This window comes from Prenolepis imparis, unplaced genomic scaffold (assembly GCF_030444845.1).
Source record: "Prenolepis imparis isolate NDT839.2.m4 unplaced genomic scaffold, iyPreImpa1.0 SCAF_3, whole genome shotgun sequence".
In the NCBI taxonomy this organism is placed as follows: Eukaryota; Metazoa; Arthropoda; class Insecta; order Hymenoptera; family Formicidae; genus Prenolepis; species Prenolepis imparis.
This window is the reverse complement of record NW_028141161.1, coordinates 21,040,508-21,067,492: the sequence shown is the minus strand read 5'-3', so window position 1 is coordinate 21,067,492 and position 26,985 is coordinate 21,040,508. Positions and strand designations below refer to the sequence as shown.

At 35.1% G+C, this 26,985-nt stretch overlaps 5 protein-coding genes across 21 annotated transcripts in view; 2 read left to right on the top strand and 3 right to left on the bottom strand.

Moving 5' to 3' along the window:
* Positions 1–9: 9 nt before the first annotated feature.
* On the bottom strand, positions 10–11,423 carry Myo31df (Unconventional myosin ID). Its single transcript, XM_083034430.1, has 15 exons — positions 11,139–11,423; positions 6,192–6,298; positions 5,814–6,009; positions 5,372–5,591; positions 5,054–5,266; positions 4,742–4,945; positions 4,424–4,622; positions 4,162–4,331; positions 3,827–4,087; positions 3,472–3,716; positions 3,157–3,319; positions 2,706–3,038; positions 2,342–2,532; positions 2,020–2,268; positions 10–1,792 (listed from the first exon to the last, which is right to left on the bottom strand). The coding sequence occupies exons 1-15, from the start codon at positions 11,225–11,227 to the stop codon at positions 1,579–1,581; spliced, it is 3,054 nt and encodes a 1,017-aa protein (XP_082890556.1). The 5' UTR covers positions 11,228–11,423; the 3' UTR covers positions 10–1,578.
* A 572-nt stretch (positions 11,424–11,995) lies between these two features.
* Positions 11,996–15,539, top strand: LOC145934161 (uncharacterized). Its single transcript, XM_083034502.1, has 3 exons — positions 11,996–12,333; positions 14,155–14,488; positions 14,760–15,539. The coding sequence occupies exons 1-3, from the start codon at positions 12,108–12,110 to the stop codon at positions 14,842–14,844; spliced, it is 645 nt and encodes a 214-aa protein (XP_082890628.1). The 5' UTR covers positions 11,996–12,107; the 3' UTR covers positions 14,845–15,539.
* Positions 15,540–16,041: 502 nt separating this feature from the next.
* Positions 16,042–21,568, top strand: LOC145934138 (tRNA endonuclease ANKZF1). Of its 2 annotated transcripts, none has more exons than XM_083034434.1 (12): positions 16,042–16,467; positions 17,240–17,452; positions 17,525–17,862; positions 18,098–18,212; positions 18,300–18,445; positions 18,586–18,811; positions 18,887–19,153; positions 19,332–19,523; positions 19,728–20,010; positions 20,144–20,285; positions 20,468–20,641; positions 20,735–21,568. In XM_083034434.1, exons 1-12 carry the CDS (start codon positions 16,320–16,322, stop codon positions 20,906–20,908), a joined length of 2,418 nt encoding a protein of 805 aa, XP_082890560.1. In that variant the 5' UTR covers positions 16,042–16,319; the 3' UTR covers positions 20,909–21,568. The 2 variants fall into 2 exon arrangements, with proteins under 2 accessions (XP_082890560.1, XP_082890561.1); XM_083034435.1 differs by having other exon boundaries at positions 16,046–16,467; positions 17,255–17,452.
* An 862-nt stretch (positions 21,569–22,430) lies between these two features.
* LOC145934146 (uncharacterized) lies at positions 22,431–26,058 on the bottom strand. The gene has a single exon (XM_083034471.1). The coding sequence runs from the start codon at positions 26,056–26,058 to the stop codon at positions 24,166–24,168; it is 1,893 nt and encodes a 630-aa protein (XP_082890597.1). The 3' UTR covers positions 22,431–24,165.
* Positions 26,059–26,394: 336 nt separating this feature from the next.
* LOC145934141 (uncharacterized) overlaps positions 26,395–26,985 on the bottom strand; it is a 37,742-nt gene continuing 37,151 nt past the window's right edge. For all 16 annotated transcript variants that reach the window (XM_083034448.1, XM_083034449.1, XM_083034464.1 and 13 more), the window contains 2 exons: positions 26,762–26,853; positions 26,395–26,535 (listed from right to left, as the gene is read on the bottom strand). In XM_083034448.1, coding sequence (XP_082890574.1) covers positions 26,395–26,535; positions 26,762–26,853 — 233 coding nt within the window. The remainder of the gene's footprint in view (positions 26,536–26,761; positions 26,854–26,985) is intronic.

Genomic DNA, 26,985 nt, shown 5'->3' with positions numbered 1-26,985 from the left:
AACAAGATATAAGAAGAAAATTTCATTTTATTTTCTAACAATGGCACGATTTTCTCAACATGCTCTAGAGCGCTTTGTGATCACAATTATACCAATCAAAGTAACATAATCTTTTTCTATAAATATAGAAATATAAACTAAAAAAAATAAGCGGACTATCTTGTTTCTAACAAATACTTCATAAATGCATAAGTACCAGATTAATGACATCGATGGCAATGTACAATAATTTTTTTCATATTAAATCGAACAATCAAAATAATACATATATTTTGATTAATCATATACGTATTTATATATATATTCCTACATTTCTTAAGTCTCTTCTTAATCTAAGTACATGGAAGAATGCAAAATTTTTTGGAAAATACATTTAATTCTTGTTACACTTATGTCGAATTGGCAGGCACTATGGTGTAAACTTGTATATATTGCTCTTGTCATTCTGCTTTCAATATAATTTATATATTTATGTAAAAAAAGCTTTAAAAATATGAAATATTCTGATTTATCTGATACTAATAATAAGTAGAAGGCCACTAGCTTATAATACATCGGAGTTAATGAAAAATTGTTCTGTGTATAATCATCGTAACATTGATAGAATTATTTTCTTTTGTGGAAAATAAAATTCCATAAGTAATTTATAAAAGATCTTGTATATAAATTATGCATTCACTATTATACTCTGGTGAAATTCACTTTCGTGGATTCATGTTTCGTCCTTACACTGTTATATAAGCTAACAATATTTATAATACTATATAATATTTACAGAAAAAAATGCACCGTATGTGCGCAATATTTAATGGAATATAACGGCGTTCATAAAATTTATGGTATGCTCAAAGTGACTTGTATATATGTCGCATAATTAACTTGTACTGCAATATGAATATCTTTTCTATTCTGGATATATGTTTATTATGCAGGCACAGCGGTTGGTAAAGTTTTAATTTTTTTAGCGTTTAATTTCAAAAAATGTTAATATTTCTTTAAATTCTCATTACCACTGAAATTGTTGAGAGAAACAGATAGAGCAAATAACATTGTTAAATATATTATAATAATAATATTATAATATTATAATAATATTAGATGTTAGATATTAGATTTTTTGATAAAACATGGTTATATATCTTGCCGTGATTATAACTGTCCTGCCAAATCTCCTAGAAAAAAAAACTTATTTGAATTTCCGATCAATGTAATATATGTACAATTAGGATGCAACAAGAATTTCTCTCGATACATCATATTTAATTTAAACTGATTACGTAATAAATGCAAAACATTGATCGGACTTTCAATCGAATTTTATCATAGAAAAATTGCATCGCACTTACATACATCATAATGTAATTAATATTAATATTGCATAAAAAAATATGCATTGCGGAACAATCGATTCAACTGGGAAAACTTTCAAACGCGAAATCCGATGTCATCTCGCGAAATCGTTAAACGGATTTTCTTACAACAATAGTATTGTTATGGCGTACAACATGTTTACGACCTATATATATTATTACAAAATATACTCGATACATAGTACAGCCTCGAATAGCTTGTCAGATTTTAACTGGCCGTGCGAATTTGTTGTCTAGTATTATTGCCACCGTCGATAATGCTCACCGATGGTGGAATGGCATAAATAATTTGATTGCCGTCTTTCCTGAATGTAGGCTCGTTCACGTCAGGCATTACTTCGATGCGTAACAATTTGCTTTTATTGCCTAACATGCACTTAAACTTGATGTCCACTGTTACGTGCAGATCGGCGCCACGCAATCTGTTAAAAAAAATACATTTCATTATTATTCTTTAAAATAAGATTGTAATTAAAAGATATAATAATCTCGAAATTCGCTTAAAATTACATTAATTTTTTAAAATTTACAATTTTTAAATACTTTAAATACATATGTATATATGATTATTAAAAATATGCATTTAGATATATTTAATAAACGTTTAAGAAATATTTTCTTTGAAATACTTTTTGAAAAAACGTCTTACTGATAGTATCGATTGCTCAGTATGCCGACTAGCTCTCCGATCCTGTCGTCTTTGGCAATGATGGAAAGAATAAAATCGTTTCCGCGATTCGAATGTATCGTGATAAACTGATCCTTTTCGGGCGAGACGCTGAGACCGGTGATTTCCGCGATTGGTATGCCTTTCTTCTTGCTTTTAAATCTCACGTCATCTAGCTTGTATACGGCATGTTCCGTCACCACTAGTACGCGATTCGCTGGTTTATTAAACCTGCACAATTTGTCAGATTACTACATTATACACTACTTATAAGATTTCATCAGATTGGCAAAAACGAAAAAACCTGTTAGTTTTCTTGATAAATGCGCTGAACAGGACAGTCTTGAAGTGATAGGTGTTTCGAAGGTTGTTTATCGAGGAATTGAAGACATCGCTCTGAGGGTTTTCGTCCGGTTTGGACAAGTAGTTTCCTTCCCAGCGACGATCTTGGCCCCAATAGGATCTCTTCGAACGCAACACGGCACCCGCTGCCATCTGATAATAATATTAATGTTAGTCATGCTTGATTTAATAGGCAAATTAAATTTATATAATATAATTTGACATATTAATAGATTAGGTATATTAAAAATTCTATTCTTTCTTAAAATTGAAGAATTATAATTTTTATTAGCTTTTTGTAATAAAAAAAAAGAAGAAAAACTTGCCTTCAATCGTAGTTGCGGCCAATCTTCCCGAGGAATCACTCTGAGCACCATCCACGCCCACCATCTCGCATACATGTTCTTTAAGGCGGGCACCACATGTCTCACGGCGAAATTTTCGCGCGGCCATGGTAAACGCTTGCCATAATTCTGCATTTTTTTGGCATTTCTGAATGTTCGCTCGAGCTCGTTGATATAAATGCGTTGTTTGTATCTTTTATAGTGATCCATCAGAATTAACGCGGCCTTCATCTTCTTGTACCTTTGACGACATAGGTATCCTCGCCATTGCTTTTGCAGGAGAATCACGATACCCGGTATTAAATCGCTGCGAGCCTGTGAATAAATTAATTTAGGTATAATATCAATCTATGGAATAGAATCAATATCTAATACGAGTACAAATTGTAATATGCTTAAAATTAAATTGGATCATTTATATATATCGACTAACCTTTTCTAATGCAAATAGAGTTTGCGGCGAGCGAATGAATATCTTCGTGTAACCATATTTAACGTCGTTTGAAAAATTTTTCTCTTCCATCAACGTTCGTACACCGTCCTTGTCGTTGCCACCTCGGAAATTTGGCCACGTGTATTGTGATATCATTTTGTATCTGGCAACGAAAAATCAAGTTTGTTTTAATTTAACATGACAGTTATAACACTGTGATACAATTTAGAAAATGTTTAAGAAATTAATTCTTATATATTGATTAACACAATTACGTAACTCATGTAAATAATATTTAATTCTATTATCCAATACCTTTTCAGGAATCTGTCGTATCGTTGCCTGTATACGAAACCAGCTCGTCTCACCAATATGTTCTCTAAGAGTCCCAAATATCTCACTTGATGGTTCACTCTTTCGTCGTCGAACACGACGGGAGACTTTACTTCATTAGGTTTTATACACCTGACATAAAACGGTTCCTTACTCGCTAAATTCTTCACCAATGCGATCATAGAATTGCGGAACAATGTGCCAGCAGTTAAAGGCCTTTTCGTCGTCTAAAATAATTCGGTAATGGACTGAATTAGTTAAATACTATCTTCGAATGTCATATAAGTAAAATTAATTTAACTACATTTAAGTGTTAAACATATGCATGATTATCTACCTTCAAAATATTTTGGGCACCTTCGGGCCACATTTTACTAATTATGGAATTATTGCTTTTATAGAGCAAGCGTTTGAAGTCTTGGAAGAGCGTATCTTTGTTTTTGTCAAGGAAGCCGTTGATATTGTAAACCACATCGCCGGCATAGTGTTTGATCTTGAACTGTGTTCTATGTTCCAATTCTTTATCCGTTGGCTTTAATTGTCGAGAGCTATAGTGTCTATGATCTGCTAGTTTTTTATCCATCGCATTGAGAAGCAACTAGAGAATAAAGTATTTTTTGTTTTAATCTTCACAAAAACTTCTTAATTAACAGAAATTAATTAATCAACTACCTCGTCAGTGATTTTCCCGACATTGAGACAAGCTTCATCCATGATCGCTATAATTCCCTTATGAGGTTGCTCAACTAAATCGCAAATAATCTGGTTGTTGAAGTATTCAATGTTTTGCCAAGCAATCCCTTCCTTTTGATACTCCTCTTGTTCTTGTTTCAGCACCAATTCTGCGATAAAAATGTTACTAATTACAATCGAAATAATCTTACAATTCTTACAGTTTCTCAAAGCGTTTCCACGCGTATAGCGTTACGCTTACCGATGAAAAGCTGTTGCAGCTTTTCGTTGCAATAATTGATGCAAAATTGTTCAAAACTATTCATGTCGAAGATTTCGAAGCCATAGATGTCGAGTACGCCGATCAGCGTTCCGTATCTCTTCACCTTGTTGTTGTCATTCACGATGATCGAATCATTGACTCGCGATACTATCCACGTGAACAATCGCTCGTATATAGCCTGAAAGATTTATAAAGATCTAGATATAAAGATAAAGTTTTATAAAAAGGATTTCTCTCAATATATATATAATAAATGCAAAATTCTGTAAAAATAAATGTATTCGCAGTAGACTATACCTTTGCCAGAGCATCTCGGCCATACTCGGCTTCTATCAAAGTGTGAGTCTTCTGCATGACTTCTCCACCTGCCGCTATGACTCTCTGCGAAAGAGCGGTGCTCAAATCTTTCGAGCTTATGGAGAACAAGTTGGCAGTGTCATTTAAAGCGCTGTTGTTTTCAATTATAAGCTTATCATCGTCCAATCTGAAGGTGACGTTACCCTGAAAAATAATAAGAAAGTAACAGTGAGCGAAATCGGCAAGAATTCTCGGCAAAAGAAAAATATAAGAAGTAGTGGAAAAAAGTAGTTTTATGTCGATTCTACTTACCAAATGCAGGATACCAGCAACGATATTCCATACGGTCTGCGTCTCATTCGGGGAGAATCCAAGGACGGACATGGCAGTGTAAACGGTTTTATAGTCGCTTCTGTCGGAGATGGCCGTTTTATTATTGCTCCCGTTGCCGACAAAGTAATACGCGGCCGGGTCGCGGACCAAACGTAGCTTGTTCAATTCGGTCTCGCTGCAGCCATTTAGTAACTAAAAATCAAGGGTATTTCTTTAACCCCAGGCAGTATTTTTCACGTGATAAATTAATAATTTTAGTTCTAATCGCGCGATATAAAAATTAGGCGACAACGATACCTGATAGAAGCAATGAAAGTTGCGTTCTCCCTTTTGCTGATAGACCACCCGCGATTTTTCGAGGAGATAATTGGTCACGTGACCGCCCACGGGGTCTCCCTTGAAATCGAAATTGATATCCATGTACTTTCCGAATCGTGACGAGTTGTCATTCCTGTTCGTCTTGGCATTGCCGAATGCTTCCAATATCGAGTTGGATTGAATGAGAATATTCTTTACCCTGCCAAAAGAATCATGCGCGTTTAATTGTCGCTATACGAAACAAAAATATTTGTAATGGAATCTTACGTCAAGTATTTTATGCAATCAAACCCTCTACAATAGTTCGTAAAAATGCAAGATATTTAATCTTATCGTTTAAGATTCGCGCAAGATTAGATAGCGAGAACTGACAGTAAATTGCCTATTCGCTTTCAAATGGGAATTTAATTTATATACATACCTTTCGATTTCTTGCTGACCGCTTAGATTCGTCACAGCGGCGATATATTTCATGATGATTTTGCTAGTTTCCGTTTTACCGGAACCCGACTCGCCGCTTATCACTATACACGTGTCTCTGCCCTGTTGCTTCATCTCTTTATGTACCGCATCCGCGATCGCGAAGATGTGCGGTGGGTTCTCGAATAGTTCTCTACCTGTGAAAATAGTTTTTAAAATTAAAAAAAAAATACTCAGAAAAATTATACGTGCTAGACATTTTTAATCTCATATTCATATTATATAATCTTGTTATATGTCAAATATTTTTTTTTATGTAATATTTTTAATATCCTCTCTCTCCTCCCTCTCCCTTCCATGTAACTTTATTCGCGTGTACCTTTGTACTTATTAATTTGGTCCGCATCGTAGATGTTGGTGCTTCTGTAAGGATTCACGCTAACGCAAACTTCGCCGATGTACGTGTAAATCTTCCCACCATTAAATCTGCAACAGAAATTTAATTAATTTTAATAATTTTAATTAATATTGAATATATACAGAGAGCATGTTTATCGAAACAAAATAGAGAGTGCATTCTGTGAATAAATTAATTTTATTAAAATCAAATTTTTTAATAAGCTTCAAGATACTGATACAATGCGAATATTTTTGCATAAGTAGGATGCACAATTCAAGGAAGCATCTTGTTCAGATTAGGAAAATCGTTCTTCAAGTTTTACATTTTATGAAAACTATAAATTGACACATTTTATTCGAGCCAACGAAAGATAAGAATTATCGCTTGTCAGACATACAAGATCGGCTTTGAGATTACCGAAGCATAATGAGTCACTTGTCCTTACTTCGACAATTGCGTAGTCGCTAGTGTAAATAATTGCACTTCCAACAATGTGGCAAAGTTTTCAAATCGATATTATATTCATTAATATTCAACATTTCGAGAATATTTTTCGCTTTCCTCCTGAGTTTCACATTCGATTAAAAAAAAAATCTGTTGAACTTTGATGAGCCAAAGAAACTGGCTAATTTACATAATGAAACTGTCATTTTAAATCAATTAACGTATTACAGTAGCATTAATTATAGGACAGTATTCTCTCGAAAAATTCTGAATTAATATATCTATTCTTTAAGATAAATGAAATAATAAAAATCATTTACCCCTTTAATCATTAAAATATTGAGTTTGCAATATAACTTCTTCGATTTTATAAATCATTTTAAATCAATTAGCGTATTATAGTAGCATATCTGGATTAATAATTCTATTTTTGAAGATAAATAAAATAATAAAAATAATTATATTCTTTAGTTATTAAAAAAAAATGGAATTTGCGATATAATTCTCCCATTTGATTCATTTTCAACATGCATGATGCTATTTCGTAATTAATTATCCATCGGCTAATGCCCGAATCTCGCTCGAGAATTACGCTCGCATAATCCAGTATGCATACGGATTCGAGGGTGATGACTCATCCGGCAACGCGAGCCTCGATAAGGATTACGCGAACCGTATATATACATATACATATATTCATCGCGCGTATCCTAGGATACAACGTTCACTTTGAACGCTCACCATTCTCATCGTTTACCGCTAAACGCATTCGCCTCGTCTCTGGTCTCGTCTTGTCTTGCGTTGGCGTCGGAGACGATATTTAATGCGACTCGTTGATCGTTGGCCGAAATAATACGACAGAAACCGGTAAAAATAAAAATTTGAACTTATATTCGAATTGTGTTGCGAGATATACTTGTAATTGATTTATACATTATATATCAGATTGTATTTATTTAAAATAATTGTGTATTATTATACTGCTTTTTATATAACATCAATTATTTTTTCATCTTAATGTAATTAATTTTTAATTAAGAAGATACTCTTCTTTGAAATATTAATATAACCGCGATAAGGAAATAATTGTATTTTATATGTATTATATATATATATATATATATATATATATATATAATTATTTTTATAAATGTTATTCCTGTTTCTGAAAAGAGAAGTATTTCTTCTTAAGGATATATTTTGCTGTCGGATACTTTTATCGCTAAATAGAGATTTTTATTTTAAGTGCATTTTTGTCTTTTTTTTGTGAAAGTTGTAGAATGATCCGAATAATGTTAATAGTTTCATTGAAGCGTAGAAAAAAATTCTAGGCAAACTCGTTTGAAATCTAGTTCAGAAATGACAATGTGTATCTGAAGCTTTCGAAACTATGATACATATGGAGTTAAACTACAATAGATGATACGGAGTTGATACGAGATAGTTTTAGGAGGAAATATTTTTTGGCCAAATTATGATGTCGCGATAAGCAAATAAATTCAAGTAATTCGCTTGAATTATAACAATCTAAAAATTTTTATGTTGTTCTTTAAGTTCGCTCTTTATGTAGCTATAATATGTATATGTATACTTAAATATCTCGATCTCTCTAATTTAAATCCTCCATTGCCCCTGTTTCTCAAAATTAAATATTTTACATTTTAAAATTATGCAGCTATTTTTAAATAGCTGCATAATATTTAGCCAATTAAAGAATTTCTAATCTAACTCTACACCTGTCCAATCCGATGTTTATCCTTAGCAATTGGTTCCTAATCCAATTAGATATGTTTATCCAATTGATCGCTCCTTTGTACTCAACTTAATTTAATCTAATGATTTATTCGCGATTTCGCGTGATGCATCTGATGTAATTTCAGTTTGTACGATGAATCAGAGCGCGTCATTCATCTTCACTCATAAATATACATGTCTTCCAAGAAATGCGTCATACGCGCGTGCATCGTTAAACTTCAACCGCTATAATCGATTCAAATGCCAATTAATCTAATGCAGATATTTTTTACAAAATATCAGAAATTAAATACAATTTTCAGCAATATTCTTTTCAGCATACTATTAAACTAGCTTACAACTCTTATGAAATAATATCTATAAATATCTAATATACATTATGAATTTTTATTATGAATTTTGTGATTCTTCGCAGAATTTCTTCTCTGTAAAAAAAAAGAAAAATTTCTTAAATTATGAGATTATATATATTTTAGAGTGAAACATATGTGTATCTCGTATGTCCGCGTTTCATCTTCAATTATGTTATTATATTACGTTATTACATTGTGTCTCCGGTCTCGGGCGCGAATTTATGGCGAACGCACGCAAGCACGCGTGTAAATACGCATGTTTTTTTATGTATAAAACGTATATAAAACGATACGCCGGCGTAATCAGCGTATGCAACAGGTATCGTCGCTTCCGTCAGTTGCTCGCAGTGCGATATACAATTCCACGATTCACAATGTAGAGACGAGTATAGGTCAGGTGAATCAGAATGATTTCCCTAACGTGTTTCTTTTTGCGACAGCGAGCTACAATTTTTTAAATCATAATATACGTCGCTTATCGTGCGTCAATTACATGTTTTTAGAAACGTGAATCAGCTAATTTAATTACGATATAAAATAGAAAAGATTTGTGTAAAGAATTATGATCAAACAAAATTGGATATAGAATAACGATTGCAATTTATACAAGATTTAATTTTTAAGAAAATATTTTAATATAAATATTAAAGTAGTAGATGAATATTTTAATAGATATTAAAAAGTAAAGATTTTAATAGATATTAAGATAATAGGAATTTTTGAAGATTCAATTTGTAGTAAAATATTTTAATAATATTTCAATATCCCTATATAGTTTTGTATCAATTTTTTATTAATTAAAAAAAAATGATAGTTTTGCGAGAAAAATTATTATTATATGGGACATTTGACTCGACTTACACCGATCTCGGTTAATAATAGTTAATTTAATTCTATTTAATAATATTTAATTCTGTATTCTTTATTTAATTCAACGTGCTGCTGTTTTTATTCTAAATTACAATTCCGTTTGTGAAAGACGAAGAATGAACTATTAACTATAATTAACGCTAGTTAGCGTTGATGCAATCGCTCTTTACTGTCATCTAAAATCCGATTGCAACCATTGTTCATTGCACCTAGTATTCATCTATTTCTAAATTACAACTCGCCTGTAATATATATGAAAAAGTATGTAATATAAAGAGTTAACCATAATAATTAGCATCAACTCGCGTAACTGCTCTACGAAACTGACGAAAACTACAGTCATTAAAATTATCAACTATATGAAAATAAATGCATGAAAACTGAAGCTATCTACAAAAAAAAGATAATCAGACGAAAATAAAATTTACGTTCAATTTTTATTTACTTTCTTAAATAAAGAATAATTTTACTTATTGTTAACGAAATACCAAACCCTAATAAAGATACCGAAGTAAGAATTAACGATTTAAATTTTAAAACACTCTAATGACAAAAAAACCAGAAATGTACGATATAAAATAGGATACATAAATGCTTCTAACGTAGCGATAAGTTTCGCATATTTTCGTCGCATTTTTTGCTGCACCAAAGAAAAACACGAACCTCACAATCCGATCCTCGTATAAAAAAAAAACTATCGTTGACTAAAAATTATTCGACCAAGGCTATCCAGTGGAAACGATATCGGACGTCTCCTTGGACGTCTTCCTTACCTTTTAGCGGATCAAGTAACATATATTAGGAATACAGCTTTAACACTTTTTAAGCGAAAGATATGAAAGAGAAAGACAGAGAAACAGAAACAATGCGTATATTATTTCATTTCCCTTTCTCTTATCTCTCTATGTGAAGTCATTCCAGATTACTTTACACATTTTTCACACATCTTTTCCAGTTCTCTCGTTGACATAAAACAAATAAATTAGTCGGCGTATAATCAATCATCGCTATCTTCTTTTAACTCTTCTGTCAATGAATAGATACCTGGGTACTCAATTCGTCCGAATTAAAATACAAAGGGCTTTTATATATTCAGAAAAAACTTCCTAAAATATAACGAGAAAAAATGCCCAGCAGCTATAAAGAAATTGTCATAGTGCGATGCGTCAAAACACGCAATTGGTACTCCTACATTGATGACAAATTATGTATTGACAGAAGAGTTAATGCCATTTTTTTCAAAGAAGAATCGATCAGTCGTTAATTAATATTTACAACAGTCTTGAAAATTGAAACCTTTCGAGTCCTAGCACCTGCTGACACACGCAGGCCACACCCTCTCGCGGGTGCCGCGACGAACCGTCCGAACGCGGGGCCTCCGGTCGTCGGCGAAGGGAAACGCGTGCGTCTGCGCGTCGTCACCCCACGCCGACTTCACCTGTCAACCTCGCGTCCGCGAATTCTCGCCGGCATCCTCGGCGACGACCATCGCCTCGGCACGTACCTCGTCCTGAGATTCTCCACCACGCGATCGACCGTGATCTCGTCCAGCAGCACGAAGTCGCCGATGCCGACATCGTCCTGGCTCGCCATCTCGCTCTACCTCACGATGCACACGCGACGCTCACGACAGATCCACGCTGTTTTAGGAACACGACCAACCACCACGCGCGACTGACCCGCGCGCACTGACGGTTGGCTGATTGGCGGCTCCTCGCGTCACTCGCGTCAATGACGTCACTCGCGTGCTCGCTCCACCATCGGCCAACTTCGCTATCTCGAATCGACTATCTCGCGCGGCCAGCGGCGAATGCGGTCATCTTCACAGACCTCCCGCTTCCCCCTTTCGATTGGTCGATGATGACGCGCCGACGAATGCGCAGTGCCGTGCACAGCGGGATCCTTCACGGGTACCAATTTCTTTTTTCCTTCAACAACCTCTGTTCTCTAGATTTTTAAAAACTAGGATTATTCTTTCTCTCTTTCTTTTATTTTTAGGATATATAATGTATTATCAAAGCAATTAAATTACAAATGAAAAATATGAAGAGACAAACATTGCAATTTATTAACTGAGAAGGCTATTAAAATTAATCAAATAATATCTCTTCTGATGAATAATTGGAATATATAAGAATGATCAAGATAGATATAAAATACATAACATGTGTTTTCATGTCAAAATTCCATCTGTTATTGTTTTCCAAAAAAACAAGACCTTTTATCGCGCGGTATGTTTACAGTATAGTTTAGCATTGTTTACAATAGAACGGACCCTTTAAGTCGCGTACGTTCCTGACACGCGAAGAAGTGGGCCGCGCATGCGCGCTCGCGCGTCAGTCGAGCTCTTGCTCTTGCTTATTCACCTTTATTTTTGGAAACGTCACGATTTGTCATTCGCGGGGCTCGCGCTGATCTGGCGAGGTAGTGTGCGCGCGTGTCTGTCCCGCACGTTCAAACCGACGAACCGCCGATGTCAACCACGATGATCACGACGACGACGACGACGGCGACGACGATGTTGAAGAGCGACGACTCGACGTTGCTGACGAACGGCAACGGTAACCTCGCCGGAGATATTCGAAAAGACAAACCGGCGAGATTCTGGACGATGATCCGCCTGAACGAGTGGACTTTCAGCTTGTCACTTTTAGCCCTGTCGCTTTCCATCGTCATAGGAAAATTGTACGCGAATTACGGTGAGTAACAAAACGGTAGCTGATCATTCGCTTGCTTTCTATTTAATTGGAATTCTTTTATTCAAAATTTTGTGGACGATGTGCAAATCGTTCGCGCGGACCCGTTAGAGGTTAGAATTGAATTATTAAACGTACGCTTTTTTTGTTTTGATTCTGTTCCCAGCGATCTGAATCATTTCCACGAGAAGCAAATCTCGCGTTATCGCGCGAACGATAGATTGATATCGCCGATAGGACGTACCTATCTTCGGCATTCATTTATCAAATGCGCAATATTTTGTTTTGGTTCAAGTTGGATGCGAGATTGTGTCGACGATGCGGATTATTATCTCTATGAAAAAAAATATATGACGTCGGAAATGCGTATACTTAAAATTTCTCTAAATGTACAATTTTTGTCTTAATTTAAAAACAAAACAGTAATTTATTTACGCTATTAATTATTATGCTATTAATTATTAGTATTTATTGCATAAATATTTTAATCATTTAAAGTGTATAAGTTTGCTGTCGAAATTAGTTCATTACTTTATGTTTCTCATGTTTGTATTATTAGATATGTTTTTTTCAGTTACGCTTTCTACTTTCATTTTCTTCTTTCTCTCTTTGATACACGAACATGCCATTATTTCATCCGCATGAAAGAATTTAAATATATAGTTTAGCTGTAGCTGGAAAAATCACATCTAATAGATTTTACAATTAGTTTGTCAAAAAGCAATCATCTCTACAAACTATTTTGTGTTCTAATTAATATCTGTTATCAATAAATCTGCATTTTCTCAACAGTAATATTAATTGCTAATGCTTCGCATAAGACAAGAGCTAGTACACCCTGAAAATAACCCTCCCACATCATACATTTGTTTATATTTATTTTAAATAATTTATTATAGATTTTATAAACTTATTATATAAATTATTTATTATATATTAATTTACTATTAATTTTATTTATAATTTATATATTTATAATTTATATTCTATTATTTATAATTTATACGTTGCTCAATGTTCCATTTTATTCTTAAGGAGAAATTAACATAAATATTATATAATTTCTGTCGCTATTCACGGATCTCAATAAATGACTCAACATTTTTCCTCGTAAAAATTCATGGCTTTATACTTTTAAGCTTTATATTTCTAATATTCTATGTTTAATACACATTTCACATAAAAACGTTTTAATATTGCTGATTTATTGTATGCTATGTGATAAAACATAAAGAGTGAGTGAGAGAGAGACTGCAACGATTATTTTTTTGTGTCTCATTTCAGAGAAATTTAAACGCTCGTGGTTCGCGCATAGCGTGCATTCGTGAGTTATATTTTTACACGCGATCTGTTTTTCTTTACGAGATACATCTTTGGATCGAGCTACGCGAGTCTTCATTCCTTCTCTCGAGATTTCTTCGCGCGTTTGTACGCAAATCTGCATCGCCCATGACCGAGTTTATCGAGGCCGCGCGTCATCGCTCGAAAAAGTACACACCTAGTTACGTTTTTTGTCGCAATCGAGAGACAATAAAAGCGAAACATAAGAAAAAAAGATTCTCTTTTGTTCTTTATTTTATACCTTTTATTTATCTTTTCCCGCTTAAATCAATCGCCACTTTATTTAGAAGATTACTTTGTAGAGTATTCAAGCTACTTCATCTAGAATAATAATTCCTTGCGTTATCTATAAAGCAAATATTTTTTTCCTTTCCTACGAAAGCAAATATTTTTGTCTTTTCTTAGTAGTTGATTTAGAATGAAATAAGGAAGATTAGCTACGACTGAAGTGGCTAATACGAGTTTCTCATACTTTGCCTGTAGGAAAGTGTTTGTCATGGGAAATCGATGATCGATACTCGCTATCGTCAATAACAACATTCGCTCAAGTGTACAATACGGTACCAAATATATCCGTTTTACCGAAATTCGACACGAAACGATTACCAGTGGACAGCGAAAGATTCTTCAATACCAGTCATCAATATGCGGAAGCAGCTACAAATGTGCTCGTCGCTTTTTACGAAAAATACGATTGGCTGCTGAAAGCGACGATGAGTGGAGTTATGATAACAAGTTTCACTTGGTTCATCCTTTATAAGGACAGCAGCATACCCGGTGTTAATCCACCGGCTCCCTTCAGTCCTTCCAGGCAAAGGTAAATCTCAAGTTTTATTTAGCTACGAATATTTTGATTGTAAAAATAATAACAGAATATTCGCAAACTAAATACAGAACAGTTTTTTTATGATTGATGAAGAAATATGACTGAGAAGAATATTATTAATATATGTCATTATATATTATCTAGAATCATTGTCTTTTATTCCTTAAATCAAGACAATTAAATACTATAATATTGTATGAGAAATTGTTGTAGATACAATTTTCATTTCTTAAATATCGCTTGTCACATATATGTATTTCAGGATATACAAGGAGTCAAGGATACAGATAAACTATTTCGTTGGGGCATTAAATGGGATATTATTTTTCATCTACATGTGTCTTTAACTTGATGGAAATGTCACTAATTTTGGGAAGATGGTCCTGTTTTTTGGTCTACTTAGTATTATTTGATCTGAATTATTTATTACTTATTTATCGATAAAGACTTATTTATTGGTGGCTCATATTTGCAATATATGAAAGATTATGTGGATCTATGAAAGAATAGATACCAATAATAGGGAGCCTTAGTGTCTTGTGTAAGTTTGTATTAACATATTGCAATGTTACGTTACAATAATGTTGTAAAATATAATTTTATCTTTCCATTTGAGCAAATGAAAGATTGAAGTCGGATAGAAAAGCATAAGTATTTTCGAAATATGAAGAATTTATATTTATTAAATGATTTACTAATACAAAGAGAACCTCGGTTGCTAATAATCTTCTACTATAATAATTGCACTAACGATATAAAAATATTGAATCAGCTGCAATTGCATGGTTTACATACAACAACCAAAAATATCAAAGTACAAAACAGTAAATTGTTCCATACTTCCAAATTTTAAACAGTTACTATTTTAAGACTGATTGATTATCTAATAAAGTAGTAATATTTATTGCTAAGCTAGTGTAAGTGTTATCAGATAAAATTGTATGCAGGATATGTATTTTTTGCATGCTTAAAGATAACACATTTTTGTCATTTTGAATAGTGATATTGTATTTGTATTTAATAACATATTTAATATGCATTATTTTTCTCTTGAACGTGATGTTTTCATATATATATATATTTTTTTAATATAGTTGGAATCTCTCATTAGGTAGCTACAAGAATGTCGTAAGAAATGGTGCAACGAAAAATGTGCTACTTAGATTACATTAACATGTAGTATTTATACATACATTTTTTTAAAAATAAATATAGGTTTAATTAGAAACTGCAGACTTACACATCGCAGCTTTGATATCGCACAAGCTTAAAACTATAACTTTCAACTATTAGTAAACAAAGCTTTGTCTCCCTCTTCCAGCTATTAATAAGTTTACTAAAAAAGTTTTATTCTTTAAATTAATATTAATAAGAAGTTAAAAGTATTTTTTATATAATATAAGCTATGCCTTATCCTTATAATATATAAGCTGCAGTGACTGAAAATCATTATTGTGCATACAAAACTTTATATTGTAGAAAAATTCTCTGTGAAATTAAAAGGAAAATTGTATTTAATAAATATTTAAGTTATCTACACACACATAGTTTCTTTTTCACAATAAAAATCTCACACGTGCATCGATAAGAGCGACAAGGTCATTTAAATATCCCGCTCGACGGCGACGTGTTTTGCATGGTAGTACAAGGATGATGTAATCGCGGCGCGAAAGGCTTGCGCAAGATAGCGAAACGGTCAGTACCGTATCGCTTCGCGAGTCGGTGCGACTTCTTGTTTCTTTTGGGAGCATTCGTTGTCAACTTTCCTCGTTCACGTTCGTCGTCGTCGTCGTCGTCCGTCTGTTCGACCAACCCTTAGATCATGGCGAACGAGACTCATTCGCTCTGTCAGCAGGAGGCAGCGAAAGAGGTGGATCATCAAACCCATAAGATACACAATCCGGACGACTTCGACCGTATTACCAGGGGGATCAAGGTTGCCCGATGCATGCAAACGCCATCTCCCTACGGTGAGCCTCGTCTCCCAGGAGCTTACGTGACACATCGACATTTCCATGTTGAATAAATAACAATTTAATCGATCGATATTTTATGTAGCATGTATTTTTCCCCAATGGTTAGATCGCGTAGGCGTGTGTGTTGGTTTTATGCCGTGCACACTTTAAACAGGACGGATAGACAGGACTCTCGAGGGAGAGAGAGAGAGAGAAACAACAAAGGAAGCGGGAGGTTTAATTGGAAATACACGTATCATCATGTATGTGACGAATATATGAGGAGCACTGATATTATTTTTATCTTCTTCAATGAGAGAAATAATTATGTTACTCATTGGAACATGAAATTTTATTGGCGAAGAAAATTTGCTTGAATAGAAATGTATAGCGAAAGCACATTTGCCTCATCTTAAACTTAAGAATGATTCTGGCTTTGTTGAATTTTAAAAGAACATAATATACTATTATAATATAATTTGATAATAGATAATTATATGTTCCAAATTAATTTTGGAGTTGTATTGCTAATACAAAATTTAAAATATTATATGTGAACATATTAAGATTCTCCTTTATTAGTGAATGTAAACTTTGTCTCTCTTTTTTGGATATAATCAAAGTACGATTCAATCAATTTAATCAAAGATATAAAAATTTCTTTGGGAAAGATAAAGAATTGGAGATTCAATATTGTATTTTTAATATTTTCAGAAACTTTGTAAGTTAATGTTGAGCAAAGCAAAGAAAATATTGATAACAATGTTTAGCAACATTCCACATGTAGTTTTCTATTTTGCAGTGCCTGATAGCGAACAAGAGTTGAGTCAACTGGTAGTGTCGGACTCCTTGTGTTGTTCTCATTGTAACGCTGAGTTTGAGGACAAGCCGCAACAGAGACTCCACTATAAACTGGATTGGCATCGTTATAATCTCAAGCAAAACCTGAACGGCTTAAAATCTATTAGCGAGGACAATTTTAATAGGATAGTCGGCGAAGGTACAGTCTGAGATGAAGTACACACGGCGATGTGTGATGCTTAAGGCAGTACGACATGTACGAATTTTGTAGGCGACATGTCTAGTCTGTCTGGTAGCGAGGCAGAGTCTGAAAACGAGGACGATGCTGGTACTTCGGAGACTAGGGCCTCATCTAACGAGACAACCAGAAGCGAGCCAACCAAAAATGAGCCAACAAGTAAGAGCGGTTCTGCGGCTGCCAATAGATCTAGAAAGACATCGGAGAGACGCGGGAGGACGATTGAATCTGACATTTCGGACACCGAATGCGAGGAAGTGTCCAAGGAGCGGAAGCTACAAGTTGTTGCCAGTCGTCATACAAAGGTGTTTTTTGAGAACGAGGACGGCAATATATTTAGCATCTATCGATGCCTGCTGCATCATAAGAAGGTTTGTTGTTAAGTTTATTAAATTATTATGAATTAGAGACGCACTTAGCAATCTAAATGTACGAGTAATTATTGTGCTTAATATATATATATATATATATATATATATATATATATATATATATATATATGTGCACAATAATTATCATACAATATTATCTTGAAATTTGGCCTACCTTGAGTCACTTGGCGTGCTCTTTACTTGCCAGATCGGGAGATATGCAATTACGTTTTAGGACATTCCCGAGAAAGACAGTAAGATGATTACTCAGGCACTCGATAGCGGCAGAACGACCAAGTGGACGATTATCATGGTTGGAGGTGGACACTTTGCTGCGGCTGTGTTTCAAAGTACGCATATCTTGTATTAAGAATGTTTTTTCACGAGTGTATGTATTTATAATCATTACATCGACTTGCTTTGACATATTATCGCAGATGGCGAACCTATTGTGCACAAGACCTTCCATTCTTATACTGTGCGAGCAAAACAAGGTTTTGCTCAAAACTCTCGTACGAATGGTAATCATGCGAAGAGTGCTGGTGCTAGTTTGCGAAGGTATAACGAGGCATCGCTTATTCAGGTATATTTTCAAGACTACATAGAAATTACAGATAAATTATATATAAATATATATAAATTATGTTATAATTATAGATTTATCTAATATTTTATGCGATTAAATTACCTTGGCAAGTTATAAGTGATATAATTATTTCTTAGCATGTGCAAGAGATACTGGAATCATGGTCAATGCATATCAATAACTCGTCAGCTGTTTTGTATCGAGCAGTTGGACCGCACAATCGCACGGTTCTCTTTGGTGGCAAGAATCCCTCCTTAGATAAGAACGATTTTAGAATAAGAGCACTGCCATTTCCCACGCGTAGAGCCACGTTTAGAGAAGTCAAGAGGGTATACGATATACTGAGCACCATGGAGATTTATGGTAAACGATTGTTTATCTTCTAAATTTTTCATATTTTTTTATATTAGTAATTTATTTGATAATATTGTATTTCAGGCTCAGCAGCGGATTTTACCGATTGTTTTCCCAATTCTCCACGACAACCTATACGTAAGAAAGTTTCGAAACCGGAGATAATGAGCGAAATACCAGAAGGAGAAGTTGTTGCCGAATGTTATTCTAATGTAGGTAGTACCAGTAGTCCTCAAGAGAACGATAAGTTTAAAACACCCGCACAGTCTACACCGGAGAAGCAACACCGGAATTCTCGTCCGCATATAGACAGAGCAAAACCGAGGAAAAGTCCGAATCGGCCGCTACCAGGTACATTTTATGAATGTGAACCATAAGTAATTGTAGAATATCTGGTTTTCTTTATATCAGAAATGTCCTGTACTTGAATACTTAAAAATTTATCGTTTATATAAATATGTTTGTATTATACTTTTTATTTATATTATCATTTAATTGTTGATATAAAAAAGATTTTTTTATTTTACAGACATTATCGTTAAACTAGCTCAATCATCATCTGAGTCGGAAATGGATGCGAAACTTTCATCGGATGCTCCTCTAATTGCACAAGATTTTGAAGTAGATTTTGCTGAAAGTTTACAAGCTTTTCAGGATACCGTACCAAAATACATGAAGAATAAGAAAGCTCATCGACAGAAAAAAAAGGTGAAAAAGGAAGGTAAGGTTTATTTATTTAATAGATGACTCGCAAATTAATTGTGACTTTTGCAGCTTGTCGCAATAATTCATGAACAAAAAATATTACATAGAGATAGTTTAAATATAAAGAAAATTTCCTCTCTTTAAAAAAGTTGCGTAAAAAATATTTTATCAATATATATTTTGCTATTTTTTAAAATGTTTTGTATTATATTATTTTTAGCTCAGATAATCAATGAAGTATTGTTGGATGCTAGAACCAAGCTGTGGACTGCATGTAAGCAAGGCGATAACGATCTATTATCGTCAGTCATAGATGATCTGTTAAGCAAAATTAAAGAATGCGAGGAGGAGCAGAATAAGAAAGATATTGCAATTAACGGCACGACGTCTAATGATACTTACGTGAACACGAATGACGTAACGAAATTAATCAACGATACAAACGAGGATGGCAATACAATGTTGCATTTAGCGGCACTTGGTGGACATTACGAACAAGTATGGTACGTGTCATTTGTAATCTTTATGAAGAGGGTTTATTATTATATATTTTTTTCATTTATATGTTTAACTTTACATATTTTTAAAAAGAACGCAAATTTTGGGCAATTTTTACATAACTCGATTTATCCTTAGGTTGTTGTTGGAAATCGGATCCGATCCCTGCATTAAGAATAAAAAGTTACAGACACCTTATGCCGCTGCTAATGATAAGAAGACTAGAAATACGTTTAGAAGATTTATGGAATCTTATCCGGATAAATTTAATTATCAGAAGGTATTATTTATAACAGAATATTATTTATAACAAAATATATTGCAATTAATATTAAAGGAAATATAATTTTGAAATATATATTTTATTATTTAAAAAACTATTATAATATATATTTTAAAAGAAATATATATTTTGTTATTTAAAAACTATTTCAATATAACTATTTATGTGTTATTTGATAGTCTCAAATACCTGGGCCGCTTAGCGATGAGCTAGAGCAAGCGGAAGTGGAGAAGAAGAGGCAGCAGCGGAAATTGAAACGTTTTAAAGAAAAAATCAAAAGGAAAGAATTCGAACAGAAGAAGCAGGAGGAAAACGAGAAGCAGAGATTCCTTAATCTCAGCGATAAAGAAAAGGTGTGTTAAAGTATATTTCTTTAATAATTAATATGTTGCTTTTAAATTTTCGTTCAGCTTAATATTTTATTATTTTTTTGTTTTGTTATATAGAGAGCATTAGTTACGCAGAATCGGATGTTGAGTGAAGGATACACTGTAATCTCACGGTGCTTCCAATGCGCCATTGATATGACCAACAAGGTGCCTTTTGAGTACAACGCCAATCGCTTCTGCTCAATGCCGTGTCTCAAGGAGCACCGTCTTCACAATAAATATGTTATCTGATGGTGTATTATGTCTAGCTAGCTTTTTTATTCCAATTACGCATTCGCGATCGATAATCAATGCGGTTATGATCAAAGACTGCATTTATACATAGAGAATTCGTATTGAATTAATTTCTAACTGTTCGTGAAATATATTACAATTGAAAAGCACGAAGAAATTCCCGTAGTGTCATTTTCAGGTTTTTTTAAGGGGACACGAGGGAAGGAGAAATAGTGTTTTATAATAAATCACAACTTTCAGAAAATATTAATGATAAAAGTTTCTTAACTAGTTTTTAAAAAAGATGTAAATGAGGGAAAAATTATGTGTATAATGTATATTTATAATTGAAATATATACATACATATGTGTAATATACATACACACATATGTACGTACGTATGTATGTATATACATACACATACACATACATTAATATACATACACACATATGTACACTACCGTCAAAAAGTTTAAGACCAAAAAAATTTGTAAATTTAATTTATTATTTCTTCCCAAAAAATAATGCAAGCTATTTTTACTTTTATGGTGTTATAATATGATCTTCTAGCTATTAATAAAAAAAAGAAACAATCAACGGAAACTCATATTTTAACGTGTAAAAATAAATTATTCTTTCGAGGATCTTTATTTATTACTTTGGTCTTAAACTTTCTGACGGTAGTGCATGTATGTATATATGTATGTATAAGTTAGTAAGATGTGTTAATGTAAAAAATAATTAAAGAATTTGAGAGAAAAAGATCTTTTCAGGCTATAACAATGGATTATATATTTCGATCTGTGTATAATCGGGTGTACACAGAAGGCATGTTCTTTTTACAAAGCATAATGTATCTTTGCATATTTTAACTTGCTAATATTTGACATCTTTACTCGTGTATTAAATGCTATATATGTAATATATGTATATAGGAGTAAAATGACATACACACTGCTAAAGATAAATAAAACTATTCAATGCTCACATACATATTCGCATTCGAAATATTCGCGAAAAAATTATGCATGTATATATATTGTATGTATATACAGGGTGCTTAAGTTGTAGTATATATCATTTTGATAAACAGAGAGAGAGAGAGAGAGAGAGGAGCAAAGTATGAGATGTGCAAAAGTAAGAAAATATGCGCTTCAAATAATACCAAATAGTGAAAATTATACAATATACTTTTTAAAAGTGATTTAAACTTTAGATAGATTTTGAAAGTATGTTGCTTATAAAATATTTAGTAAATAAAAATTCTTATAAGATTTCACACATTTTTATTAAAGGTTTTCAATATATATTAAAAATATCAAAATTTATGTCGTGTTTATAGAAGGTAGACAAGTTTGGTTAAATATTATAAACATTAAATTAAAACTCAATAAAAAATTTGAGATATAGAAATCGAACTTTGAAAACAGCTTCAATAGATCGTACTACAATATTTAATAATTAATTTAGAAATAATAAAACAGCATGATTCCTTGAGTTAAAAAATTGTAAAATATTTCCGAGAGAAAAGAATATATATTTTTACTCTTCTCTATTTTATATAATTAAATCTACATATTAATCATCACAGAAACACCCTATATATATATATTTGACCGCTAGTACAATCTCGTTAATGACTAGTATCGACAAAAGAAAATGAACATCAGCGCGACATTACTATAAATAAATTCACTCAGTTCGCGATTAATTAATAATACGAAATGCACGTAATCGCAGGAATGAGACACGGTTTTTGCAAGCGAAAAATATCTTTTCGACGAGAAACGAAAAATTTATACAATCAAGAACATCGAACGATCTTACAATCTTTCTAAACAATACAACGGTGTACATACATTTATAGCAATATATTATCACTCCCTATAATCGACGTATATACAAGCTGGACTGTTTTCTTTTTTTTTTACACTTAATTCCTACACGAGACGCCTCTCTCGAGATGCAAGCATGATAAAAATAATAATTGTACACACTTTGATCTAACACGCAACACGTGCTGCAAAAACACGTTGCACGCAGAAACGAACGAACACAAGTGGATCGAAAATCCGGAATAAAGTAGATTTATCTCGTCGATTTAGCGGAGATCGAAAGATAAATAAATCCATTGTTTGCGAGTTTGAATATCGCGAATCTTCGCTCTTTAAATCTAGCATTTCGGCTTTTCGCTCTACGCGTTTTTTGTGTTCGAGATATGTTCAAAACAGAAGTAACATATTTTTTTAATTGGAAAAGTCGATAAAGCACACAGATCTGAATATTATTTAGGCTAAAACGTATGCGGTATATCGTGGTCCACTGTTTGTGAAAAAATAGGTATCCGCATTCGGTCTTCTTCGATTCATTCCGTTGGACGAGACGAAGAGAGAGAAAGAGAGTGCAGCGTTTTTAAGTACAAAATATTCGAGATTCTTTCTCGAGATAATTTCTCTCTCATAGATCTCTCTCTTGTATTCGCCTCGATTGTGTTACAATCTGACTTGTATTCACGTTTCATTCATTGTATGTATGCATCTGGGTGGTATATATATGGTTTATATTCTCTGTTCATTCAATTCTCTATTCAGTCTCTTTGCGTGGCTGAGTAAATTTGAAACAAAAGATTCTGAAACATTTTACGTAACAAAAATGATTCATTCAGGTTTCTCGTTAAAATCAGTTTCATTCGGTTGCATGTTCTGTGTAATGGAATGGTTCTGCGTAATTATTCATATGCTAAAAACACACTTTCGCGAAAATCTACAAATTTCCTCCTGTAATTAAACTACGTAATTAATTAAGCAAATAAATTAATGTTCGAGCGCATCATTCAATTATTTACCCGCTTTAATTTTATATTCGTCGACAAAAGACGATAACGACACAAAATATATTCTTAAGCTAATATAGAAATTTATAAAATTTATAATTTTTTTATAAATTATAAATAAAAAAATTTATAATTTTTAAAAGTTATAATTTAAAATTTATAAATTATATATTTTTAAAATTAAATTATATCAAATTATAATTTATAAATTTTAAAAATATAATTTAATTATAAAAATAATTATAAATATAATTATAAAAATAATTAAATTATATTTAAAAAATTTGTAATTTAATTTATAAATTATAAATAAAAAAATTATAAATTTCTTTCAGTAGTTTAACAGCGATAATCATACACACATAATCACGCACGCATATACAAAGCGATCGAATCCAGCGGCGATGATTCATGCCGAGAGATGATGAAGAGATCTTTTCTTTAGATCGACGTGGAGTCGTCTGTGTCGGTGTCGTCGCCGTAGAGACCTCGGCCGTCGGTGTTGGTCCACGAGGTCGCGGTGCACTCCACGCCGACCTCGTACCTGTTCTCCTCCTGGGCGTTGCTGGACGGCACGATTCTGACGTAAGTCTCCCTCACGTCCAAGGGTTGCTCCGTCACGTCTTTGGCGCATCTCTCCTCGCAACTGGCCGACTTGGAGCGCATCTTCTCCTCGGGCTTCTTCGTCGCCGTCTCGATCGACTCGAGCGAGCTCTTCCTGCGGCTGTTCCTGCGATTCGTCCTGGCGATCTGGTCCTTGCCGCTGGTGGAGGTCTTTCGGCCGATCCTCGGGCTCTCGCTCTCCAGGTACTTGCGGATCCACTTGGGCGTCTCGCTCGAGTACGCCTGGACCCTCTTCGTGTACTTGCCGGGTGTGCTAGGTAGGATTATCGGCACCTCCGTCTCGATCACCGTCGTGATCACCTGCTCGTTCTCGTCGAAGTTGCTCTCCAGATACTTCCGCTTCGGGGTCCCACCTACGCTGAGCTTCCCCAGTGTCGAGACGCTGCCGCTTTCGTCGCTGCCGGATGTCTCATATGTGTACGAATAGTGTCGTTGGATGTGTTTGGGTTCCTGTTGCTGCTCCTGCTGGTCCTGTTCCTTGGGATCCTGCTCTTTCTCCTCGCTCACCTCCTGGTTCCGTCGATTCTCCTCCTTCTCGATCCTCTTCAGCTTCTCCAACGCGTCGTCGATCGAGTATCGCGGCGACTTTCTGCCACCGGTGGCGAACTCGGGCAGCTTCACCGGGGACAGCAACGACTGCCTCAGGTTGCCGGCGATGCTGTGACGTTGCCGGGCAGGAGGGTCGAGCAGTCGGCGCAGACTCGAGTTTCTGATCTCTGGCACCGACATCCTTTCCCGGACCGGAATTGGCGGTGGTTTTCCGGACGCGCGCCCCTTCGCAAACTCTCCGGCCTTGGGTGGCGACGGTGATGTCGACAACTTCCTTCCGGCAAACGGGAAGTCCGGCGCGAGGAATCGCCTCTCGCCAGGCGGGAAGATGGGCGAGGTGCTGGCCACGATCACGCTCTGCAGGCCTTCGCAGGTTGGACTCTTGAGTCTATCGGACGTCATCCCGATGAGTTCCTCGGTTTTCATCTGCTGATGTTCGAAGATCGGCGAGCTCGCGATCGGTAGCAGCCGCGACTTACAGCTGTCCTGACTGTCTAGGCTAAAGCGCTGCTTCGCCAGCTGACTGTCCAGACTGAAGCGTTGCTTGGGCGTGCCGGCGATCAATCGCAGATCATTCTGTGTTTCCAGCTCCGGTATGGAGAACCGATCGCGATTGAACTTGACCTGTGCGACGCCGCCACCGCCGCCAAGGTTATCTTTGATGTTCCTGTACTTGGCGCCGATGTCCAGCTGGGATAGACGGTCTCGCTGACTCGCTTGCAGAGCTGCGGGTACGAATCTCTTGTGCTTGAGAGGGAAGGGCGGCGGCGATGGTGAATGCACGACACCGCCGACGTCGCGATAACCGGTACTGAGACACGGTTGAGACAGCCGTTGCTGCACCCGGCCGGGATAGTAATCGCCGGTGACCAGGGTAGGCTGTGACAATCGTTCGCGCTTGTCCTGTCGCAGAATGAATCGGCGCACGTCCGGTTGCGAGAGTCTCGACGAGCTCCTCTCCATCGTTAGACTCCCTCGCGGACTACTGCTGCCGTCCAGATCGTGCACGTTCGGCGTCGAGAGTCTCTCCTCCTCGTTGATGCTGTTGTCACCTGAGGCGGCGCGTAGACTGGTGTAGGACAGACGGCCGACCCCGACTCCGCGGTTCATGCCGAAGAAATTGATGCCGCTTAGGCTGGAGTTGAGGGTCGGCTGCGACATGCGGATTCGACGATCGGGCGAGCCACCGGAACGTCGATCGTACGAGATCAGGAGGGTCGGCAGATTCGGCTGCGAGTAACGACTACGTTGACTAGCAGGCGAGTAGCTCGGTGGACAGGGGGTGGTCGAGTAAGAATCTTGGGACTCGATGCTCAATTGCGACTGCGGTGGCGCCTTGATCGGGGTGATGTGCAGATTCGGATGGGACAGCCGGTTCTTGCGGCCCTGACTCGGTCGTTTCAGATGGTCGATCAGATTCGGCTGGGACAGTCGGACGATACACGGATTCGGGCGCCGGTTCAGGTACCAGAGATCCCGACGAGAGTACGGCTCGCATCAGAGGGTACCTTCCTCGCGCAGGCGCCGCATGAAGACCGGTCGAACATCCTCGAAGAACGATGGTAGATCGAGCTCGGCTGCACGTGCGATTCCGCCGTCCTTGCACTCCAACCAATATGTATCCATAAGGCCCTTGCCCTGTGGAAAAATTAAACCGGAAATAAAATGTCACGCCAAAGAGAAAATTGTCTAAAAATTATAAATTGTGATGATAAAATAAATTATTAAAAATTATAATAAAATAATTTAATAATAATAATAATATCAATAATTAATAATAAAAATTATATATATAATTAATTATTAGTTTTATTATTATTAATTACTATTATTAATATAATACAGATTTTAGGATATAAATTACCTTCACGTCGACGAGGCCACGATGTTCAATCTTGAAACCGCCTACAGCATCGAGCGCCTTCTTCATTTCCAAGCTGATGTGAATCCGCAGTGCTTGAATAAAAAAAAATATATGTAATATTGAAAATTAACCGATATATTGAAAAATATATTGAAAAATGTAAAGAGAAAATATACAATGCGAGTGAGAGAGATTGCTACTCGGAGAAATAATAATTCGGCCGA

What these genes read in the sequence shown, in the direction of transcription:
- Myo31df (XM_083034430.1), bottom strand. Translation starts at nt 11,227, where the DNA reads ATGGCGAGCCAGGACGATGTCGGCATCGGCGACTTCGTGCTGCTGGAC. An exon ending in CCAAATTAATAAGTACAAAG is followed by an intron (nt 6,010 to 6,191) that starts GTACACGCGAAT and finishes CTATTTTCACAG; the next exon opens with GTAGAGAACTATTCGAGAAC. An exon ending in TCGGGAAAATCACTGACGAG is followed by an intron (nt 4,088 to 4,161) that starts GTAGTTGATTAA and finishes TTTATTCTCTAG; the next exon opens with TTGCTTCTCAATGCGATGGA.
- LOC145934161 (XM_083034502.1), top strand. Translation starts at nt 12,108, where the DNA reads ATGTCAACCACGATGATCACGACGACGACGACGACGGCGACGACGATG. An exon ending in AAAATTGTACGCGAATTACG is followed by an intron (nt 12,334 to 14,154) that starts GTGAGTAACAAA and finishes CTTTGCCTGTAG; the next exon opens with GAAAGTGTTTGTCATGGGAA. An exon ending in TTCAGTCCTTCCAGGCAAAG is followed by an intron (nt 14,489 to 14,759) that starts GTAAATCTCAAG and finishes TATGTATTTCAG; the next exon opens with GATATACAAGGAGTCAAGGA.
- LOC145934138 (XM_083034434.1), top strand. Translation starts at nt 16,320, where the DNA reads ATGGCGAACGAGACTCATTCGCTCTGTCAGCAGGAGGCAGCGAAAGAG. An exon ending in GAGCACCATGGAGATTTATG is followed by an intron (nt 18,812 to 18,886) that starts GTAAACGATTGT and finishes ATTGTATTTCAG; the next exon opens with GCTCAGCAGCGGATTTTACC. An exon ending in ATAAATTTAATTATCAGAAG is followed by an intron (nt 20,286 to 20,467) that starts GTATTATTTATA and finishes GTTATTTGATAG; the next exon opens with TCTCAAATACCTGGGCCGCT.
- LOC145934146 (XM_083034471.1), bottom strand. Translation starts at nt 26,058, where the DNA reads ATGTCGCAGCCGACCCTCAACTCCAGCCTAAGCGGCATCAATTTCTTC.